Genomic DNA, 21,197 nt, shown 5'->3' on the forward strand with positions numbered 1-21,197 from the left:
CACTTGGTAAGCAATTTCTGTTTGTTGCAAGAATATTCAACTTTTTAAAAAGTTACTAATTTCAAATTGTGTCTAATTTGTTACTTAAAAATTTGCTTTTTTTATTGTACATTTTAAGATTACATGCATAGGATGTCACCTTTTTGATGCAGCTGCTCCTGACTGAGGCATGGCACTCCAGGATTCAACAATCGGCTATTCTGCAGATCGGTGGAATTACACAGAAGTCAAAGATGCAGGGCTCACTGTGCCGTTTGTTCAAACTGAGCTTTACAAGAAACTCAACTAAACTTTGATAAAGTGAAGGTTAAAAACAGGCTGATATATATGTATATTCCTGTGCTAAAAAGCAATATAAAAGTTTTCAGAAGTGAACTTGGTTTATTTAGTGAATTCGTATTCAATTCCTCCTCCTTTTTTTTGACGAAACAACAAATTTGCTGCACTAAAACACATAATTGCCCATTTCTTTAAAATATTTATGGTGGGCTGACTGCCTTTAAACCTGAATTCTGTAACACGTACAAACAAATCAGAGATAGAATTGGTTGTAGATATACTCATTGTAAAGACTGCTACCTACATCTAGAAAGGAATTTTCAGCAGAAAAATGTGGACTTTAGAGAACACCTTTCACTGTGATACCACAGTTTACCTTTACTCTCTCATAATGGTCTTTTAGAAATGTTCTTAAGTTTTGGCGATAGTTCATGGTTAATCTCAAGAAAATGTGTTATTAGTAATATATAATATGTCAAAAAACATAACATTCATAGTCATTCTCAATCCTACTTACTCCAGTTCAGAGAGCAAAAGTCTATTCTTGCAGTACTGGGCACAATGCAGAAAAAGGGCTTGGTTAATTGTAGGGTCAACGTATGCACACACCCACACTCGCACTAACACCATTTGACCAAACTTAAAAGGCTATGAGAATTTGTAACAATAACTGGAATACCCTGGGGGGAAAAAAAAAAAAAAAAAAAAAGCATATTGACTCAAGGAGAACATGAAAACTCCATTTAATTTATAAGGTGCTGGCTAGGATCTGTAAAGTAGCAGTGTTAATCAGTCTAAACTACTGTGCCACCTAAGCTAAAAATATTTTAACTATATTTTAATTAAATATCACAAATTTCTTAAATTCACAGATTTCACGCTTAGAGCCTTAGGCTTATTACTCAACCCTAACCCTAACGCCTAACGCTAATCTTAAAACTACAGAAAAACTCTGACAGGAAAAACAGTAAAGTATGAATATAAAAAAAGTATTTTTTTCACAACATATTTTATTTTACATTCCCTAGATTTTTTAATCATCTGATGCAATTTTTCCTCAAAGTCTGGCTTTTTCACAAGATATAAAATTACAACAGCAAAGATAAATTATTTGAAATAATAACTGATATCTTTATCTATTCAAAATTTTATTAAACTACTATAAAATTTTGGACCGTAGGTTGAATATTCAACTTAAAAATATTTACTTATTTTAATATATATAACTTACATGTACTGTACTTCTGTACATATATTTTTATTTTTATATTTTATTAATTATTGTGGTAATGGTCACAATGGGACCTGCAATGCAAGCATTATTAGGACAATTTAAATACGTAGAATGACCAGATTCTCCTGGAATCTGCAAGAATCAAGTACCAACAAACTCCCCCCTTTCATAATTTCCAATTATTCTACTACAATTCTCCAGATCACATCTTTGATCCAAATTAAACACTGCTAAATCACGCAGAAGTAGAGAACCAGCCAAAGGCAACATATTACATATGTCAAACAAATAATGACCAAAAAAGCAACAGATCACCAAGGAGGGTACAAACCACTAAATATTCTGAAGCTTGGCACCAACACTGACAATCTAGAGGATACACTCTTTGTACTCTCCTGGTCATGGACACCCACCATGGCCCTAGTTTCTATGACAACCATTTACATTGCTGAGCAGCACAGATGGGTAAATGGCAGTACTCCAAAATAAACTAAGCACAGCAAATTATCTGAATGGATGCTTGAAATAAATCTCAGGGAGTGATCAACTTACAGATCACATTAAAGATAATAAAAGAAGGCAACACCAAATTGTCACTTCTGTGCTGCTAGGTATAACAGAAGCTCTCTGCACATAAAGAGCATATTTGTGATTCAACTGCATGCTGACAGCCTTTTCTAAGAATACAGTGAATTATTTTAACACTGCTGCAGTCAATAGTTTCTGGAAAGCAAACTTGCCCTCTTGGAGCTTATGTGTAATGATATGTTAATCAATATTACACTCATTGGCAGATGTCATTATTTTTGGTTGATATGACAAAAAGTTGACTAAATATGAACTGTTTTTTTTAAAGGGGGCATAATGTTGTAGTGGTTAGAGCTGTTGCATCACGGACCCAGCATCCTGGGTTCAAATTTTGTGTTTGGTAGATTACAGGAGTTTGCTTCTGCTTCCTCTGTCTGTGTTTTTTTTCTCTCCATGCACTCTATCCAAAGCACACGTGTTATGTTTACTGGCGATTTTACAATATGAGTGTGAGTGGGCCCTACAATGGACTGTATCCAGTTTTGCCTGGACAGGTTTCTGCTTTCTACAGCTTTAACTTATTTGAGAATGTTATGTTTTTGTAGTTTTGTCATGCCTTTCAAGATTCTTACATAAAACCTCCTGATCATCTGAGATTGTTAAATCAATGGTAGAGATTGAAAAGAACATTACAAAAGGTTAAGGCAGATGCTGCCAGGGTTGGTACATTAACACTAGAATTACCAGAGCCTACGAAAAAACTCGTAGATCCGGCCCACCTTAAATCGCTTCTTAAATCCGTTCACACCTCTCCGCCAGCATCCTTTGTCCTCTAAATGTGCTGATAAAAGACAAGCTGCCAGCAGCCGGCTATTCCATCCCCCCACCGACTTAGAACGTGCGCGAAGTTTTCCCAGCTCATGCCTTGATTGATTATCTGGGAGTGAAGTGGAGTTTTAGACTGGAAATAATAGATCGTTATTTGGAACACACGCATTTCATGCGTGTTCCGTTTCTACAGTAATCTGTGTAAACACATTGTTAAAACAGAAACTTTTTCATATTTTAGTAATAAATGTTACCAAATGTAGTAGCCATAAACTATAGAATGTGTAAAGCCCGAGTTCCAAAGATCAAATAAACACTTTCACAAAAGCTTCAAGGATGATAGAACAGTTTCCGTGGCGTAGCGCACTAAGTTTTGCTTAGAGCACAGCAGCTTTGCCGTGCCTCACAGACCTGAGTTCGATTCCCCGCTGGGGATAAACTGTTGCTTTTTTTTTTCTTTTTAACCTCAAACGGACATAAAATTTATAAATTGGTATGCACTGTCAGTTAATGAGATCGTTATATTTTCATATGGGATGCTCCTTTTAAAATATTTTTTTAACAATTGAGACTGCAATTAACATGAACAGCTGTCCCTAAAACTGTTATTTTTAAGATCCATAACACACAGACAGACAGAGCAGTGCGTAATAGAGAGACAGACAGGCAGAGATATATAAATAAACAGGGAAGGCACATGTACTGAAAGAAAAAAAAAAGATCAACATGTGCGTTGTTCCTGCAGCACTGAATAAGCTCACGTGCTCTAACATCACCCCTCCCCCCATCTGACTCTCTAAGTAACAGCACAAGTACAGATGTAAACGAAGTGCATGTGTGTACTGTATAATATTAACAAAAAGAGCAGCTTACTACTGAAAACGGCAAATATAGGAGTGAGTGGGGATCGAAACGGGACTCTTGATTACACTTGTTTTTTTTTTTGTTTTTTTTTATGTTAACTAATATTGTCTTATTTTAATTTCTTATGTTATTACATATTTTTTTTTATTTACTGTTCATTATGTAAAGCACTTTGAGGTACTTTTTTGTATGAAAATGTGCTATACAAATAAATATTATTATTATTATTATATACACACACACCTTTTTGAGTCACTTCTCTATCCTAATATTCTGTTTTCAATGTGGCATCTAAAACTTTTTTTTCTCTCTAGAATTCTCCATTGACTCTGCTGCAGCATTTTTTATTAATATAGCAAAAGTGTGTCCCAATTGACCATTTGTTGATAATTTCAGCAGCTCATACAAATGGATAATATTACTCTCCTAACAGTAATATTAGGAAATTGTTCTCACTTCATCTAGTTTAATGTGCCTTAGTGAGGAAGATTTGCTTCTCGTAACGTGTGAAGAACACGCTTGTTGGATCAGTGACAATTGTAAAAGCAGAAGAAAATATAGTGAGTACTTGAGATAACTGTAGACAATTCTGTGCAATGTCAATCGATAGCATTAAAGATTTCAAATTGGACTGTTTGTCACTGAATTATTTGTCAAAATTTATCACTTTAAAAAAAAATACAAGTGCATAAATTTGTTAGGAAGATTTTTTTTTTTTTTTTTTTTTTTTAAACTTGATTTATTGAATTACTAAGTAATAATCTGGTTACGCTGAACTATTTGCATATTTAGAAATTTGTATTTTCGAAGGGAAAGCTAATTTGAGTTTTCAAAACAATGTTATTAAAGACAAGGTAAATGAACTGCATCGATTGCTTTTTTGACTACTTTATTATTCTTTACCTGGTGCCAAGAATCAAGTGACTAGGTTAAGTGATTATTCATACAGTCCTTTAAAAAATTATCACATCCTGATGTCGCTCCAGTTACAAAGAATTAATTTTTCTCAGCTTTACTGAATCCTTCAGGAATTTAATCTTGTTTTGAATGATAGTTTTTGTTTTAATAATACATTTGTTTTCCACTTGTCTCTTTTAGTAATATTCATGTGAGAAATATAAATGAAAGGAAACAAGCAGTTACTGTTTTTATTACATGGCAATTGTCTGTGTATGGCTCTGTCATCAATATGATAATTCTTTTCCAGGGTCCCAAGTATGGTACCAATTTTCTTATTACAGTCCACAGATTAAAAAGTTTCAGAACCTCTGCCGCAGAGAAGCAAGAAGTCAAGAGGCTGCTAAAAACAAAATCTAAGTACATCCTATGTTGGTGAATTTTATGCTACATTTTTGAAAAAACTGTTTCCTAAATTCTAATGTACTATACGTGGTTTTCAACTGTATATATGTGTCCATATGGTGCTGATCTTCTTATATAATACGCTACCGTGGCTGTTTGTTCGTCTGACCAGGATTTTAAATCACCCGTAGCTCGCAAACCGTTTGAACTATTGACCTGAAATTTGGTACACATATGCTACATAATGTCTACTATCCGCTTTCGGGGTGATGACTGACCTCCAAGGTTATTCCTCTCTTTATTTTTTATTTATTTTATTGTAGAATTAACTCTAGGCAGTAGGGCGACCATGCGGCGTGTGTGTACAGGCACCGTTCTTATCCCTTCCACCTTCGCCGTCACTTCCCCTACCTCTTCATATCTTAAATCATTCTTGAGGCAGATTGAAGACTTAAGTGCCAGTTTGTTTTCTTTAATTTTTCACTTATACTAATTGCAACACAAACACTGATTTAATCAGTTTTAATGAACGAGAAAATATGCTGACAAAAGAAGAGAAGAAGCTGGCTGTTAGGGTGGAGAAAAGAACAGCTGCTCAGGAAGCAGCAAGCGCATCAACCTCTGAGCAAAAGAATGCTAAACGTACAGAAAAAGAGGATGAAAACTATGAATGCTCAAGTAAAGTGTATTCACTGCACGTTTTCATACACTGTGCCGTTACTGGTATGCAATATTTCCTGATGTTCTTAAAGCACCTTAAAGAGTGAACATTGCATTTTGGGTCTAAGTTATATCAATTTAAGTCCATATCATCCAACCCTACCTACAATATATCAAAATGCTGAAAAAAATAAAATCTGGATATAAAAAAGGATTGTAGGACACTAAAATATGGCTAGCTCTCAGAGACTGTGAAAAATGCATTAAGAAACCAAAAGCTAATAGCAGTTGGAATAAAAGTCAAAGAATAACACGTATTTTTAACCCTAAGAGATATTAAAAGTAAGCAAAAAGCTAATTATGGTAATTAAAAAGATGTCAAAAATAATTTCACATGGATTTCTAATATGGATCAGAAAACCTGAGTTTTTCTGCATTTCTATGTTGTTATTTGAAATCGAGGATAGATGTTGTGACATCACATGCCAAACCAACAGACAGCATTAAAACAAACCTGAAAAGCTATTGAATCCAACAGATTCGACAATTCAGCAAAATAAAACACAGCTACAACCCACTAAAATAAATTAGTTTATCAGACAGTTTTATACAGAGAAACTCATGTGTAAGACAAGCCAGATTTTTATACTATAATATTTACCTTTTAAAAATAACATCTGAATAAAATTCATCCGTGTGTAGCCAGAATAATTTTTATAATTTTAATGTAACAATCCAGTATGATTGTATATTTGTGTCATATACAAATAATTTTATATAATGAAGCATTCCAAGACAAACACTATTTTTTTATTTCACTATTTAATCATTTAATGGCGATTTCACTATTTAATCATTTAATAATTTTTATCTCCAGCAATTTTGGGTAACTCAGCTATTCATTTAATGTCCTTCAGTTTCTCCATTTACTGCAAGTCCAGCCTGAAGACCCACATACTTTAATGTAGCTTAATTTATTACAACTGCTGAACACTAATATATTTTTAAAAAATCCTTTAATTTACTTAAAAAATTATTGTGATAAACAAGACCAGCTGAACCCATTTTTTCGCTTTCTCTTTTCTTGATGGAGACAAAAATTACTCTGGGCAGTTATTATAGGAAACCTAAAAATCAAGACCACAGCTAATTTAAAATTAAATACATTTAATTATCTGCATTTATTTTAACAAAATGATGGTTTAGATGGCAGACAAATACATAATACCACACCACACTTAATGACTACATTTTAATGAAATAGGAGCCAGCATTCTCTGCGATGTATCTGCATGTAGGCAGAATGCCCAGAGAGGGCTGGGCGGTCTCATGGTCTGGAACCCCTGCAGATTTTATTTTTTTTCTCCAGCCGTCTGGAGTTTTTTTGCTTTTTCTGTCCTCCCTGGCCATCGGACCTTACTCTTATTCTATGTTAATTAGTGTTGTCTTATTTTAATTCTGTCTTTTTTTTTCTCTTTTCTTCATCATGTAAAGCACTTTAAGATACATTATTTGTATGAAAATGTGCTATATAAATAAATGTTGTTGTTGTTGTTATTTCATAAGGATTCTGCAGTTTCTAAATTTATTATAGATAAATGTAATGTACATGTAATTTACACTCTGACCCTTTGTCAACTTGGGGATTCTCTTGCAGGCTTAAAATTTCGATCCAGCTGAATAAAATATGCCAGTGAAAAAAGCATAATAAACAAAGCATAGTACAAGCAGGAGGCAGGATGCAATATGAATTACCTAGCTTCATCCAAAGTTATGAATTTATAGTGGGTTGTACAATGACTGATTGGCAATAGGGCTAATATGTGCCAAGACCATTAAATGTGCAAAGGGCGGTCTTCTATCAAAAGCCAAACTCTTTCCATACATCCTTTGAGAAATCTAAATGCATACTTGCATTACACATCTTTAATTTTTTTTTACACATAGCGCACAGGCAAATTGTGACTAGCTTGGAATTACATGATAAGAAAGAGGTGTGAAATGAACTGGTAACCGTGAGGTTTGGATATTGTAAATAATGAACAGTTAGTCAAAAACACTATATTGGTTGCTTTATTTATTGACAAAAATATCAGTTTTAATGACAACCAGATCTTTGCTAAGGAAGTTTGCATTTTACCTCAAGTAAAACTGGTCTAACTAATAAATAATTAAAAAAGCACTCTATCACCCACTAGTATCAGAAGTAATAACTTGCATTAATAAAGTACATATATTACGTTCAAAAAGACATCATAATATTTAAAATTAATAGAACAACCCATTCCAATCCACCCAGCCTAGAAAAAGAGCAGAAAACAGGATGTGCAAGATAAAACAAGAATATATCTGGTCCCCTGAATTTTATCTTTCTACTACATATTTTTCGCACCATAAGACGCACTTTTTTTTCCCCAAAAGAAGGTTGGAAATGTCTGTGCGTCTTATGGAGCGAATATTGCGTCAGAGACCATGATGTGTATTACCTGACAAAAGTCGACATCCAGGGGTAGAGGGCGACAAAACTCACCGATACGTTACAGGCATTCCCTCTGTGCTTGGAGGAATGTTGGACTCATTGACTCGGCATCTAATCCTTGCGTGTGCGTGAGTTGCGAAATGTAAACAAAGGCAAGATGGCATCGACATCTCACGAGGGAGCGAAGCGAGTGCAGAAAACAAATGTTTTGCGCATTATTACCAAGTCGGACTCTGATTTTTCAGAATCTGATTTTGTTGAGAGTGATCAGGAGATTGAACAAGAGAGTGAGGAACTGGCATCAGCTGATTGGGACACCAGCCGATGCCACCCCAGCTGAGCGCATTCGTGCAGCCGATGCACCTATGGCAAGGTTCGTGTGGGAGGAATACCTAGACATTGATCCGTGGGAGCCAAACTGGCTACCGGACTTCATAAGACAGTATGGCTTGCTGTTGGACTCGATAGATTACCAGCTGCTGGACTACACTTCAGGCTGTTCTTTCCTGAAGCTGCCTTTCAGCTACTGTCAGACAAGACAAACAGGTATGCAGAGCAATTTTTTGAACCGAGGGCTGTGCTTGCACCGCATTCTCGTTTTTCAAACTGGAAACCCACAACAAAACACGAGATGAAGGGCTTTGTGGCATTACAAATATAGATGGGACTAGACTGGCGATATAACTTCAGGGAGCATTGGTCCAAACGTGCGTGATGATAGGTACGTGCTCCTGCAAAGTGATTGTGAGCAACTGAGCTTCATAAATTCTGACACTAGCGATGAGGAGTTCTTGGGGTTTCCATAAAACTAGAAGAGTGCTTGAACCTTAAAGTCTCTCCTTATTTGTTAATGACAGTGATGATGTTTCTTAATACCGCTGTTGAATTTACATGGTTGAAATATTTTTCTGCTATATTTTATTAAACATATTAGTACACCTTTTGGTTCAGAATACTTTTTTTCTTGTTTTCCTCCTCTAAACCTAGGTGCGTCTAATGGTCAGGTGCGTCTTATGGAGCCAAAAATACAGCAATTCCAATTCGCTTTAGGATTATGAATCAGTTAGGATAGTCGAGTAGGTAAAACCTGTTTAGAGTATTACTATGTGTATCAGTTTAGTTACAAGGAGGTCAATACATAGTTAAATAAAGGTCAATACATTGCTAAATAAGCAAACACCAAAGGAAACTTAATTTTTACAAAATTTATAAAAATATTTAAAAAAAAAAAAATTCTGGAAATAACATACCTGTAATTTAGAGTGTCTATGAGGTTTTTATATCCTACTCAACCTTCAGTTAAAAAACATAAACCCAGAGACCCTAAAAAGTTTTGCAAAATTAAAACACATGATAAAAGAATAAATGCCCACTTAACTGAGACATTTTTCTATTAATCTTTTATTCATTTTCACAAAAAAACTTTCATAATATGAACTTTTAAAATGTATTAATCTTGTAATCTTAACCTTGTATTTAGTCTTCATTTTCAGAACTATTACGTTCTTCCTGTACTTTTATGACTTAGTAGTTTGTGATTACTGATTATTAAACAAGTAACTCAAAAACAGGAATGATAGTAACGATTTAGCGGAGGAGCATCTATGACAGCGGAAAATGGGAATGCACTCAGTATTCTGCTATCGCTTGATAGCAGTACCACTTTAGTAGCTTCTTCCTAACGAATCAAAGAAATGTTCTTGAAAATGTATCTGGCCAAGCTTACTCCTTTAAGGTTTGGCCTATTACATATAGAAAGATAAGATAAGGCTATTATATTAGTCCCTTTAAGCCTTTAAACCAATCCACATTAAATGTATTAACTATTGCTTACCTGGTTTTTTTCTGCCTTTTTCATGACCAAGCTGACCAAGATCATTGCAGCCACATGTATACACAGTCCCATCATCCAGAACAAACACTGTATGCCGACGTCCACAGCCCACATCTCTAACTTTCTTTACTTGGAAGAATTCACAGCTCCTGGGCTCAATCACTACTTCTTCATCAATTCCTCCTAACCCCAACTGACCAAAGGAGGCATTACCCCAACACAACATGTCTAGCTAGCCACGGCAATGTCTTCTTCTAAAGCTGATTACAAGATTCAGGAACCTAGCAGTGTACAAGACCCTGCAACAAAAAAAAAAACAAAACAGAAATTAGATCGGTTAATAAATTATCTCACAGAAAAGCTTGCAAACAATATATAAACAAACATATAAAAGAAAATACACATTAAACTTATGAAGACATCTGGCTTCATTTATCACTAATTAGCAAAAGAAATCTGCAGGAGTCTCCTGATTGCACCAAATACTGCAAGGAAAGTCAGTCTATCCATTATCTTGTACTGTTTACAGAAGTTTTGGAAAAATGAAGCAACTGAATTTTTCACTTTAGCAAGTTTTCTTTTAACAAGTAAAACCCACTTTATCACCATAATAACCGGTTCCTAGTATTTAATCTATCAATGTTTGATACAAACAAACTGAAAATTTTATTAACTAATTCAAATTAATGCATTTTATTTCTAATGGAACTGACTAATGCAATGCAGTGTTCACTGGCTGTTCAAATTGTTCTTTATACAGCTTTCAGGTAATTCAAAATGCTGCTACAAGAAGTATTACATTATACAGGAGTTGCAGTAAATGCAAGTTGCAATTTTATTATTTATGTATACAGTAATCCCTCCTCCATCGCGGGGGTTGCGTTCCAGAGCCACCCGCGAAATAAGAAAATCCGCGAAGTAGAAACCATATGTTTATATGGTTATTTTTATATTGTCATGCTTGGGTCACAGATTTGCGCAGAAACACAGGAGGTTGTAGAGAGACAGGAACATGATTTAAACACTGCAAACAAACATTTGTCTCTTTTTCAAAAGTTTAAACTGTGCTCCATGACAAGACAGAGATGACAGTTCTGTCTCACAATTAAAAGAATGCAAACATATCTTCCTCTTCAAAGGAGTGCGTGTCAGGAGCACAGAATGTCACATAGATAGAGAAAACAATCTGTAGCAAACAAATCAATAGGGCTGTTTGGCTTTTAAGTATGCGAAGCACCGCGGCACAAAGCTGTTGAAGGCGGCAGCTCACACCCCCTCCGTCAGGAGCAGAGAGAGAGAGAGAGAGAGAGAGAGAGAGAGAGAGACAGAGAGAGAGAGAGACAGAGAGAGAGAGAGAGAGAGAGAGAGAGAGAGAGAGAGAGAGAGAGTTTGTTTTTCAGTCAAAAATCAATACGTGCCCTTCGAGCTTTTAAGTATGCGAAGCACTGTGCAGCATGTCGTTTCAGGAAGCAGCTGCACAAAAGATAGCAACGTGAAGATAATCTTTCAGCATTTTTAGACGAGCGTCCGTATCGTCTAGGTGTACGAACAGCCCCCCTGCTCAATCCCCGTACGTCAGGATCACAGATAGTCAGCGCAAGAGAGAGAGAAAAGTAAGCAATCTAGCTTCTCAGCCATCTGCCAATAGCGTCCCTTGTATGAAATCAACTGGGCAAACCAACTGAGGAAGCATGTACCAGAAATTAAAAGACCCATTGTCCGCAGAAATCCGCGAACCAGCAAAAAATCCGTGATATATATTTAAATATGCTTACATATAAAATTCGCGATGGAGTGAAGCTGCGAAAGGCGAAGCGCGATATAGCGAGGGATCACTGTATAGCTTAGCTTGAAGCAAGTCCATATTAATGCAGTTTGCCTTAATGATGGTTCAGCTGGTAAAGATGTCATCACCAAGTTGTACTTGTTTTATTTTATTTTAATTTGGTGAATACTGTGTAATGCACCTGGGCTTTGAAGTCTTGGAAGTAATAGTATTATTACTGGAAGTTGCACTATTATTTATTGTATTGTTTTTATTTATTAGTTTAAATATTATGCCGTTTAATTATGGTAAAGTTGTTTAAAAAGTCACTTTAACATGTCAGTGGACAGAGACTGTTAACATTAACAAAGTGTAGTTGGTTTACAAAAAATATTTACTATTTACTCCTTTTCTAAGGCATGTTCAGTGCAATACAACTTTTGACAAGCACCTCTGGATATTTTATTAAGTCTAAATGCCACTTTGGATGGTTGAAAATATGTTTAAGTTGTTTGCAAAATTTATTCAATAAAAAGGTTCCATATTTTGACTGCATCTGTCATGCAATGTGATTCCTTCTCTTCATTGGTGCCACCCCCTTGAAAACTATCACTTTATGGGGCCCTGCAAACCTGTATTAATACTTGTGTGCACATTAAAATGTTTTTTTGTACAATGTACAATTCTCATGACAGTGGAATAAGTTATTGTTAGCCAGTAACTGCAGTGGAAAATGTGGTTAACATCCACTCATGCATGGGGAAAAAAAAATATCGTCCAATACCGTGAAACCGGTATAATTTTGAAAAATACTGTGATAAAGAATTTTGGTCATACCGCCCAGCACTACCCCAATGGCTACCCTGCTGAATTTTATAAGAAATTATACACTCAGCTAGCTCCCCTCTTATTAGTAACATTTACAGAAGCTAGAGACAATAAAATTCTAACTCAAACTTTTCGCCAAGCATTAATCATGGTCTTTCTTAAACAAAATAAGGACTTAATACAATGTGCATCATACAGACCAATTTCACTTCTAAATAACGATGTTAAGATACTCTCCAAAGTCCTAGCTAGAAGGATGGAGAAAGTGCTGCCTTCGGTAATATCACAAGATCTTCCAATCTTCGATACCTGTTTAATATAATTCATTCATCCGCAAAGTCAAACACCCCAGAGATGATATCGTTGGATGCAGAAAAAGTATTTGATATGATTGAATGGAACTACCTTTTCACTACATTGGAGAAATTTGGATTTGGCCCGAACATTTGTGTGTGGATCAAACTACTGTATACCAATCCAGAAGCTTCAGTTTGTATTAACAACATTAATTCAGACTACTTTAAACTAGAATGTGGTACCAGACACGGATGCCCCTTGTCACCACTGCTTTTTGCAATCGCCATTGAGCCACTGGCAGTTCACTATAGAAATGCTTATGAGATACTGGGGATTATCAGAGAAAGACTTGAACAGAAAATTTCTCTATACGCAGATGATATGGTACTGTATGTATCAGACCCACAAAATAATGTGCCTATAGTCCTAACAGCACTTACGGAATTTCAAAAGATTTCTAGTCTCAGAATTAATTTGACTAAATGTGTGCTCTTTCCGGTGAATTCTCAAGCACACAGTATTAGATTGGACACTTTCCCTTTTATCATCGAAGATCAGTTTAAATACCTAGGGGTAAACATTACAAGCAGACATAAAGCTCTCCATCAACAACATTTCGCTGTCTGTATGGAAAAAATTAAGCAAGACTTGCATAGTTGGTCAACCCTTCATCTCACTTTAGCTGGAAGAATTAACATTGTTAAGATGAATATCCTTCCTAAGCTTCTCTTTTTATTCCAAAACATTCCAATATACATCAATAAATCGTTTAAGAAATCAGATTCAACCATAACCTCATTTATTTGGAATTCAAAACATCCACGTATCCAAAGAGTGACCCTACAAAGACCTAAAAGTTGAAGGCGGCATGGCCCTACCTACTTTCAATTTTATTACTGGGCAGCAAATATACAAGCTATTAAAACCTGGACATGGACACAAATAGATGAACATACACAGGCTTGGTCCGCAATAGAAATAAAATCCTGCAGTACTTCTTTAGATTCTTTGCTTTGTACCCCAATAAATACAAGTTATCGTCAATATACTAACAACCCAATTGTGCTTCACTCACTCTGAATATGTAACCAATGTAGGAAGCATTTTAAGATAAAGAAGCTTTTAACTGTGGCACCTCTGCACGAGAACCACCTTTTTCCACTCTCTCAAACATATGCAGTTTTTAATGTATTGTATTGTATTGACCCCCTTCTTTTGACACCCACTGCATGCCCAACCTACCTGGAAAGGAATCTCTCTTTGAACTGTCTTTCCCAAGGTTTCTTCCATTTTTTTCCCTACAAGGTTTTTTTTTTTTTTTTTTTTGGGAGTTTTTCCTTGTCTTCTTAGACAGTCGAGGCTGGGGGGCTGTCAAGAGGCAGAGCCTGTTAAAGCCCATTGCGGCACTTCTTGTGTGATTTTGGGCTATACAAAAATAAATTGTATTTATTGTAATGTCTGGAAAACATTTGGGATTAAATCACTTAGAGATCTGTACATAGACAACGTCTTTGCATCCTACGAACAATTACATTCCAAAAGTAACTTTCCAGCAACATTTCTTTTACTACCTTCAAATCAGAAACTTTGTTAAACAGAACCTGCCCAATTTTCCTCACCTCCCACCTACCTCTATGCCGGAAAAAATATTGATCAGTCTTGAGGACTCAGACAGAATTTCTGTAATAAATAAAACCATTTTACAGTCCCTCCCTTTCAAAGATCCAAGAGGACAGTGGGAAAAGGATCTCTCACTCAAAATTTCAGAAAAGAAGTGGAAAGTAGAAATGCAGAGAATCCACTCGAGCTCCATATGCACAAAGCATACAATTATTGAACTCAAAATTATATATTGAGCACATCTGTCTTGCTTAAAATTGTCCAAAATGTTTCCAGGGCAAGATACAACCTGCGAACGTTGCAATCAAGTTCCAGCCTCACTGGGCCACATGTTCTGGAACTGCACCAAATTAACATCATTCTGGACCAAAATCTTTAAATACCTATCAGACAGCCTTGGTGTCACAATCCCTCCTAACCCATTAACAATTTCAAAACCTGGCAGGATCTAATCAATAACATTTTAGAATAAGCTTTTAAAGTACTAAGGAAGCAGATTCTCTCCCCTTTTTTCTTTATTTTCCTTCTCCATTTATCATTATTCACTTATTAATTCATCTGCTTACTTATTTTCACTAGCTTTAAGTTTTACTCTGCTGGCTTAGCTCTCTTTCTCGGGTGGGGGTTGATTTGCTTTCGATCTTATGTTTGTACAAATTGATTTATTTGTATGTAATGTGTGATTTTAATAAGATCAATAAAATCGGAAAAAAGGAAAAAAAGGTTTCTACAATCTTAACTTTCTTGTGTTAAACTTGGGTTACCTTATATTTAAACATTATGTTATTTCTCAATGGCAAAATTACATATGCTTCACTTAGTACAGTCAGTATGTTCTGCAATGTACATATGGTTTGAAACTGTTTACCCTCCATGCCCTACCAACTGCAAGGCAGATCATAAATTGGAAATAGTCTGTAGTCAGAGGGGCAAGAAATAATTAGAATACAGTGGTGCCTGCGGTTCATGAACACAATCCATTCCTGAAGTCTGTTCGTAGTCCAAAGCAATTTTCCCTGTAACAATGTATTGAAATGTAATTAATTGGCTCCCAAGCAGACCTAACCTAACACAAACTTGCCGACACTTTCACGAACACTTCCATAGCTGCCTTGTCTGAACCTGCAGCCTCACCATGCCTCACGACACTATGAATGCCACTTCTACATTTGAAATTTTCCAACTACCCCCCACTTGCCTTAAACTCTTCAAGTTCAACACTCGTACTAGGGATTTTATTCTTCAAATCTATGTGCAATTGTCTTGCTTTCTCGCAGATCATTACCTCACTAATGATATCATTAGTCATCTGTTTTTCATTAATGTACAGTAAGAACTAGTACATACAGTACCGTGCGCATGTCTGACAACGGCAGAAAACTGGGAAAGAGTGGACAGGATGCTCAGCTAGCGGGAATTTTGTTCGTCAACCAAAATCTGTAGTTAACCATGGCTATTATTTTACAAACTTTTTGGGCATGAACCGATTTGTTCATGAACAGGGGCGTTCACTGTGACTGTATTCCATTTATAAATTAGCTTGTGGAGGTTATAATAGAACCCTCCATTGACTATGCTCTAATAAACAGGCATACATTCTAACATAACTAAGGACATATTTATATCAGTTTAACAAAACCCAACAAATGGTTCTAACAAGGAAAAATGTAAAAATTGTTTTATAACTGGTAGTGAAACTTAGATACACCACCATGGCCCAATTTACAAATGACAATGAAAAAAATTGAACCATTATGATTCTTTAACACCAAAAGCATTCAAGAATCAGGCTTGTGTGTACAAGGTCATCTGTATGATTTGTTACAATGCCGAGTATGCAGTCCATTAGGGCTAAAACTAATGATTACGTTGAAGGTTGATTAATCTGGCAATCATTTTGTCAATTAATCAATTAGCTGGACTGTCAAAAAAATGTAATTTGCAATTAAACACATGCAGTGCATTAAACAGAATCTTTAAAAAATTAAACAGGTCTGTGTAAAATTTATAGGAATGTATTTTATAAAACAAATTACTTATAGATATTTTCAACCAAATATAGGTGCCTATACAACATTTATATAATAATACATTGAAAATAAATATTAAGGAATAGAAATAACTTAGCACTTATGGATCTAGTTATGCAATGAATACACACACAATTTCCTTAAAAACAACAGTTTTCAATAAATTACTTAAAATCGCAATTTGGCTTATGTTTTCAGAATCACATTAAACCAACACTTAAAAAAAATGTTTTGTTTTTTTCCCCAAGTTTCTATGAAAGAAAGACAGTTTACTGGCAAAGCATCATGTAAATATCTGACCACCACCATATTCCACCACAGAAAACTGTTGCACCATCATGCCTTTATTAGGTTTTATTTTTTTGTTAAGTCTGCGATATTGTTTGAAATTAGTTCAGCACAATGAACATGGCGGTCATATGTTGGGGAAATGCCCAGGCTATTATTTTCCTTTTGCAGTAAAACAATTGGTTTCAGTTGTGTGGAACTCACTTCTTCCTTTATTAAGTAATATGCTGAGTTCATTTTTAATGGAAAAGTTCATATCTTTCTGGATCATCATTGGTCTTTTTTTTGTCTGTAAACTCTTTACCACTGCAGGATTCCCTGGCACATTTGCTTGCAGCCAACACATTGTCACAGCCTGCTACATGTCATTTGCTGTTGGGAGTGTGCCGTTAGATTTTCACATTTGAAACTGTGTGATCCTGCCACAAAATCTGTTTTACTGGTTACAACAGGCTTGCTGCAGCAGCATTTGCACATTATCATGTCTTCCCCAGACTATAAAAGCCACTTTTAAAATCCGATAACCAAACAGTCTGGAACTTTTGCTTTTCCACCCTGCTATCTTTTGACTTGGAATGAGCGATATGCCTTTCAGTCACAGTTGAGGTGCAGTGAGATTCACCGCCGCACTCTCGCAGTGTTTTTGATTTCCTTTCCATATGAGACTTTAAAAAAATAATTTCTGCTCGGACAGGGACTTGTGCTTCTTCGCAGTAACTTTTTGTAAACAAACACGCTAATGTTACACATGTTTTGAAGTGTTGAATGCAGCACCTTAATTTAGCAGACTGACCGTGTCCAAAAAAAAAAAACAACACACACCCAAATATGGCAAGGGAAAATCTGAAAGTTTACTAGTTAGTGGCTAATAAAACATATTTTTAGTTGCCAATTATGAAATTCTGTTGCATATGCTAGTGTTACATTCACATTGTAGAGGGCTAGACTATGACTCCAATTATTCCTCACTTCAAACCAAAAGTCATGTCATTATACCTAGCCTTGCAAATATAGTGTTCATATATCTGTATCACATAACGCTGAAGTACCATTCAGTTTACTGGAATGATGGCGAGTCTTCTTCCTCCACAGAGCCTGTAATAGTATGATTCGTATTCAAATGTTTGTGCATCTCTGTTCTGCTCTCGTGCCATACAAGGTCAAACATTCATATTTTGCAACTCACAACCTTGTTTTTCCACGTTCAGAGTAAAGTGCTCCTAAGCTCTTAGGTCACACTGTCTTCTCCTTTTTCAAATGTGTTCACAACTGAATGAAGTAGTGACCCAACTGCGCAGCACAACATACTCGGCCTAATGACATAACCAACTAATCGATCAAAGTGATTGTTGCCAACATTTTTAATAATCAATTAATATTGATTGCGGCGATTAGTTGTTGCAGCCCTACAATCTATATTGATTATGTGCCTCAAAAGTCCCACATAACTGAACAACATTATGCTGACATCCATTGATATTTGTTAGTCAATAGGGAAAATGGAAAGGAAAGAGGTCAACCATTCCCATTATCCTTCATGACAACCCTTTGGCTCATATTGCAGGGACTGGACAGGTTGCCCTGTTACACCTGTGGATTCCAACAGATTACACACTTAAACTATTCTGCAGGCACAGCCATGTGTTACTACCACCTGTTGCCATGTCTGAAGGGCTAACACTGTGGCAGGTGCTAATTCAATGCTTTACCTAAGTGGCATAGTAATGCTTTGTGAACATTATAACAAGCGTGCTAGTGTTTACAGACATTATATTAAAAAGTAAAAATTCACAGATTTTCCATCCATTGTTCTCCGTTCAAATCCCAGCTCAAGCACTGCCTGTGCAAATTTTACATTTTTATCTCATGTATACATGGATTTTTTGATAGGTTTCTACAAACAATACAAAAATCTGTGTTAAAACTGTCCCTCTGTGACTGCAATTATGGGTGAATACATGAGTATGCTCTACAATTTTATTGATGTCTGCAATTGATGAAACCTGATTGATGTTGTTAGCTGAATCAAGCTCACATTTGGGGATTATATTATTTCCATTGTTGCCTTATGCTGATGACGCCGAAATTCACCCATGAAGACAACGGTGCATTCTGGGCAACATTCTTGAAAAGAACACCGCATACAATAGTCAAAGACCTATGCTGCATATTAAGGCAGATCAAGCTTCACATAGACAATCTGAGATAGATAAGTCAATCAAAAAACTTATCTCCTAAGGATGCCAGTTTCTGTATGATGCTAATCCAATTTTTTTTAAAGCAGAGTGGACACATTGTTTGGGTTATATGTGCCAAAAGACACCATTCACAACATAGTATGTACATATTCTATCAATGCTGTTGATCCAACCATGTAGTTTGAAGAAACACTACTTTAACATACAGCCTGATTTTAGCAATATTTAATTGCTCTGGTTATGAAATAATTTTTTGCCCATATAAAATTTGTCATGCTGACTTCTAAGGAAAACAGACATCAGTTTCTAGATACTACATGCAACTTTTCCCAAGCATATACAATGCACACACATGAAACAGAGCAGGTACTGTAAATTATATAAATGGCATATTCAATATTAATATACTTAACAATTAGGCTTCTAAAAACTGACATATATACCAGATGTAAGTAAAACTCATTATTTTATTCTGTTTGCGGTCCAATAAATAAGTATTAACATGTTACACCAACTGCGGTGGGTTGGCACCCTGCCCAGGATTGTTTCCTGCCTTGTGCCCTGTGTTGGCTGGGATTGGCTCCAGCAGACCCCCCGTGACCCTGTGTTTAGATTCAGCGGGTTGGATAATGGATGGATGTTACACCAATTATTTTTTTACCAACAAAGTATACAAAGCATTAGGCAGTCGCTCAATAATTAAACATACTACATTTAATACTTCATGTGTCTCAAAAAATGGACTGGCTGCTACCGATTATTATAGAGCTTCACACCTCTTTACGACGACAGTTTCAAGTACTAAAAACAGACAGGCAAGCTTCGATGAACTCGATAGTGGTAGGTGTGGTGCTGCGCAGCCATATAAGGGACGGAGCCAACTGGAGCCGATCGAGAAAGTAGAAGGATGTAGCAGTATGATGAGTTGATTGAATTACTAATAAACTTTTGTTTTTGGTCTTGTGCAGTATAGCAAAATCAAAACGGCTCGATAGAAATACTGAAAACGGAATGACTGGATTCTGAAGAGCAAAGCCCGCTGCGCTAATAAGAGACGATGGGAAATCGAAAAAGTCGCGATGGAAGATACCTCAGAGGCGACATTATCAATACAGCTGTTCATTCTAGCGTCTTCAAGTCAAACACCCTGGCCATTGTTGTGGAAAATATGCCATGTCAAATATACAGCCTTTCAGGACGCATATTTCGACAGACACCCTGCTAAAATTTCCGCGCACTGTCGAGGCTGCAGTTGAACTTCAGCGTGTAAATCTAAGCACACAAAAAGAGCCCACGCAGCAGGGAAAGAGTGTTCCCCTATGCGTACAAAAAAACTTAATTAACCATTCTGTTTCGGAGATAAAAGCACAGCTCCAATATTTGCAGTGTCAGTTTCACTCTCGGTGCATTTTGGTTACTGACACCGGAGAAATGCATCGACACAGCCCCCGGTCTTACCTGCTTGTTCGGGCACTTAAACCATAACAGCCTCCTTCTAATTCCGTCTCCTCTGACAGCAGCTACCTGAAAAGATTCTTGGTGTCTGTGTACATTTCACAGCGAGAAAACCTAAAACTCCGCTTTATTGCGATAACGAGAAGATTTTGGTTGTCTCTTCTAGAACCACTTCGGACTAATCAACGATGACGCACCCACTGCGCTCCCGGATGTGACGGCACCGTTGTAATGCTCACTGCAACCAATCGACGCGGTAAGGTTTCGAGAACAAACTGGCAAGTCTCTGGTAAGTTCTAGAGGCGCGTGCCCAAAAGTGCGCGTTGAGAAACGTTAACTCCAGTGCGCGCGCACATTCACCAGAAGAAGAGCAACAAGCTATCAGACTGCAGATTATCTGTTACAGTGTTAGGCATAGTTTTTGGAGTAGTTACGTGATATTTAGATATATACAGTATATTTAGTTTAATATTAATATTTGTATACGCTAATTTTACACTACTATGCTTTGTTAATGATGAAGTTATTTAAATGTAGACAAGGAATTCATAAATGGGGAAAACGTCTTAATAGGCGTAAGCCGGCAAATTTTGGAGTGTTAATAAGAAATGTAATGATTTACTTCTTGAGGTAGGAATACATAATAAACAATAATAGTTGGATCAGATATTTGAAATATTAGTGTTACGTTTTAAATGTTTAAAGACT

At 36.1% G+C, this 21,197-nt stretch overlaps 1 protein-coding gene across 2 annotated transcripts in view; it reads right to left on the reverse strand.

Moving 5' to 3' along the window:
- Positions 1-20,713, reverse strand: part of herc4 (HECT and RLD domain containing E3 ubiquitin protein ligase 4) — a 139,718-nt gene extending 119,005 nt beyond the window's left edge. For both annotated transcript variants that reach the window (XM_051923411.1, XM_051923410.1), the window contains exons 1-2: positions 20,493-20,713; positions 10,009-10,307 (exon numbers count right to left, since the gene is read on the reverse strand). In XM_051923411.1, coding sequence (XP_051779371.1) covers positions 10,009-10,234 — 226 coding nt within the window. In that variant the 5' untranslated portion in view covers positions 10,235-10,307; positions 20,493-20,713. The remainder of the gene's footprint in view (positions 1-10,008; positions 10,308-20,492) is intronic.
- Positions 20,714-21,197: the final 484 nt, after the last annotated feature.

This window comes from Erpetoichthys calabaricus, chromosome 2 (assembly GCF_900747795.2).
Source record: "Erpetoichthys calabaricus chromosome 2, fErpCal1.3, whole genome shotgun sequence".
Taxonomy (NCBI): Eukaryota; Metazoa; Chordata; class Cladistia; order Polypteriformes; family Polypteridae; genus Erpetoichthys; species Erpetoichthys calabaricus.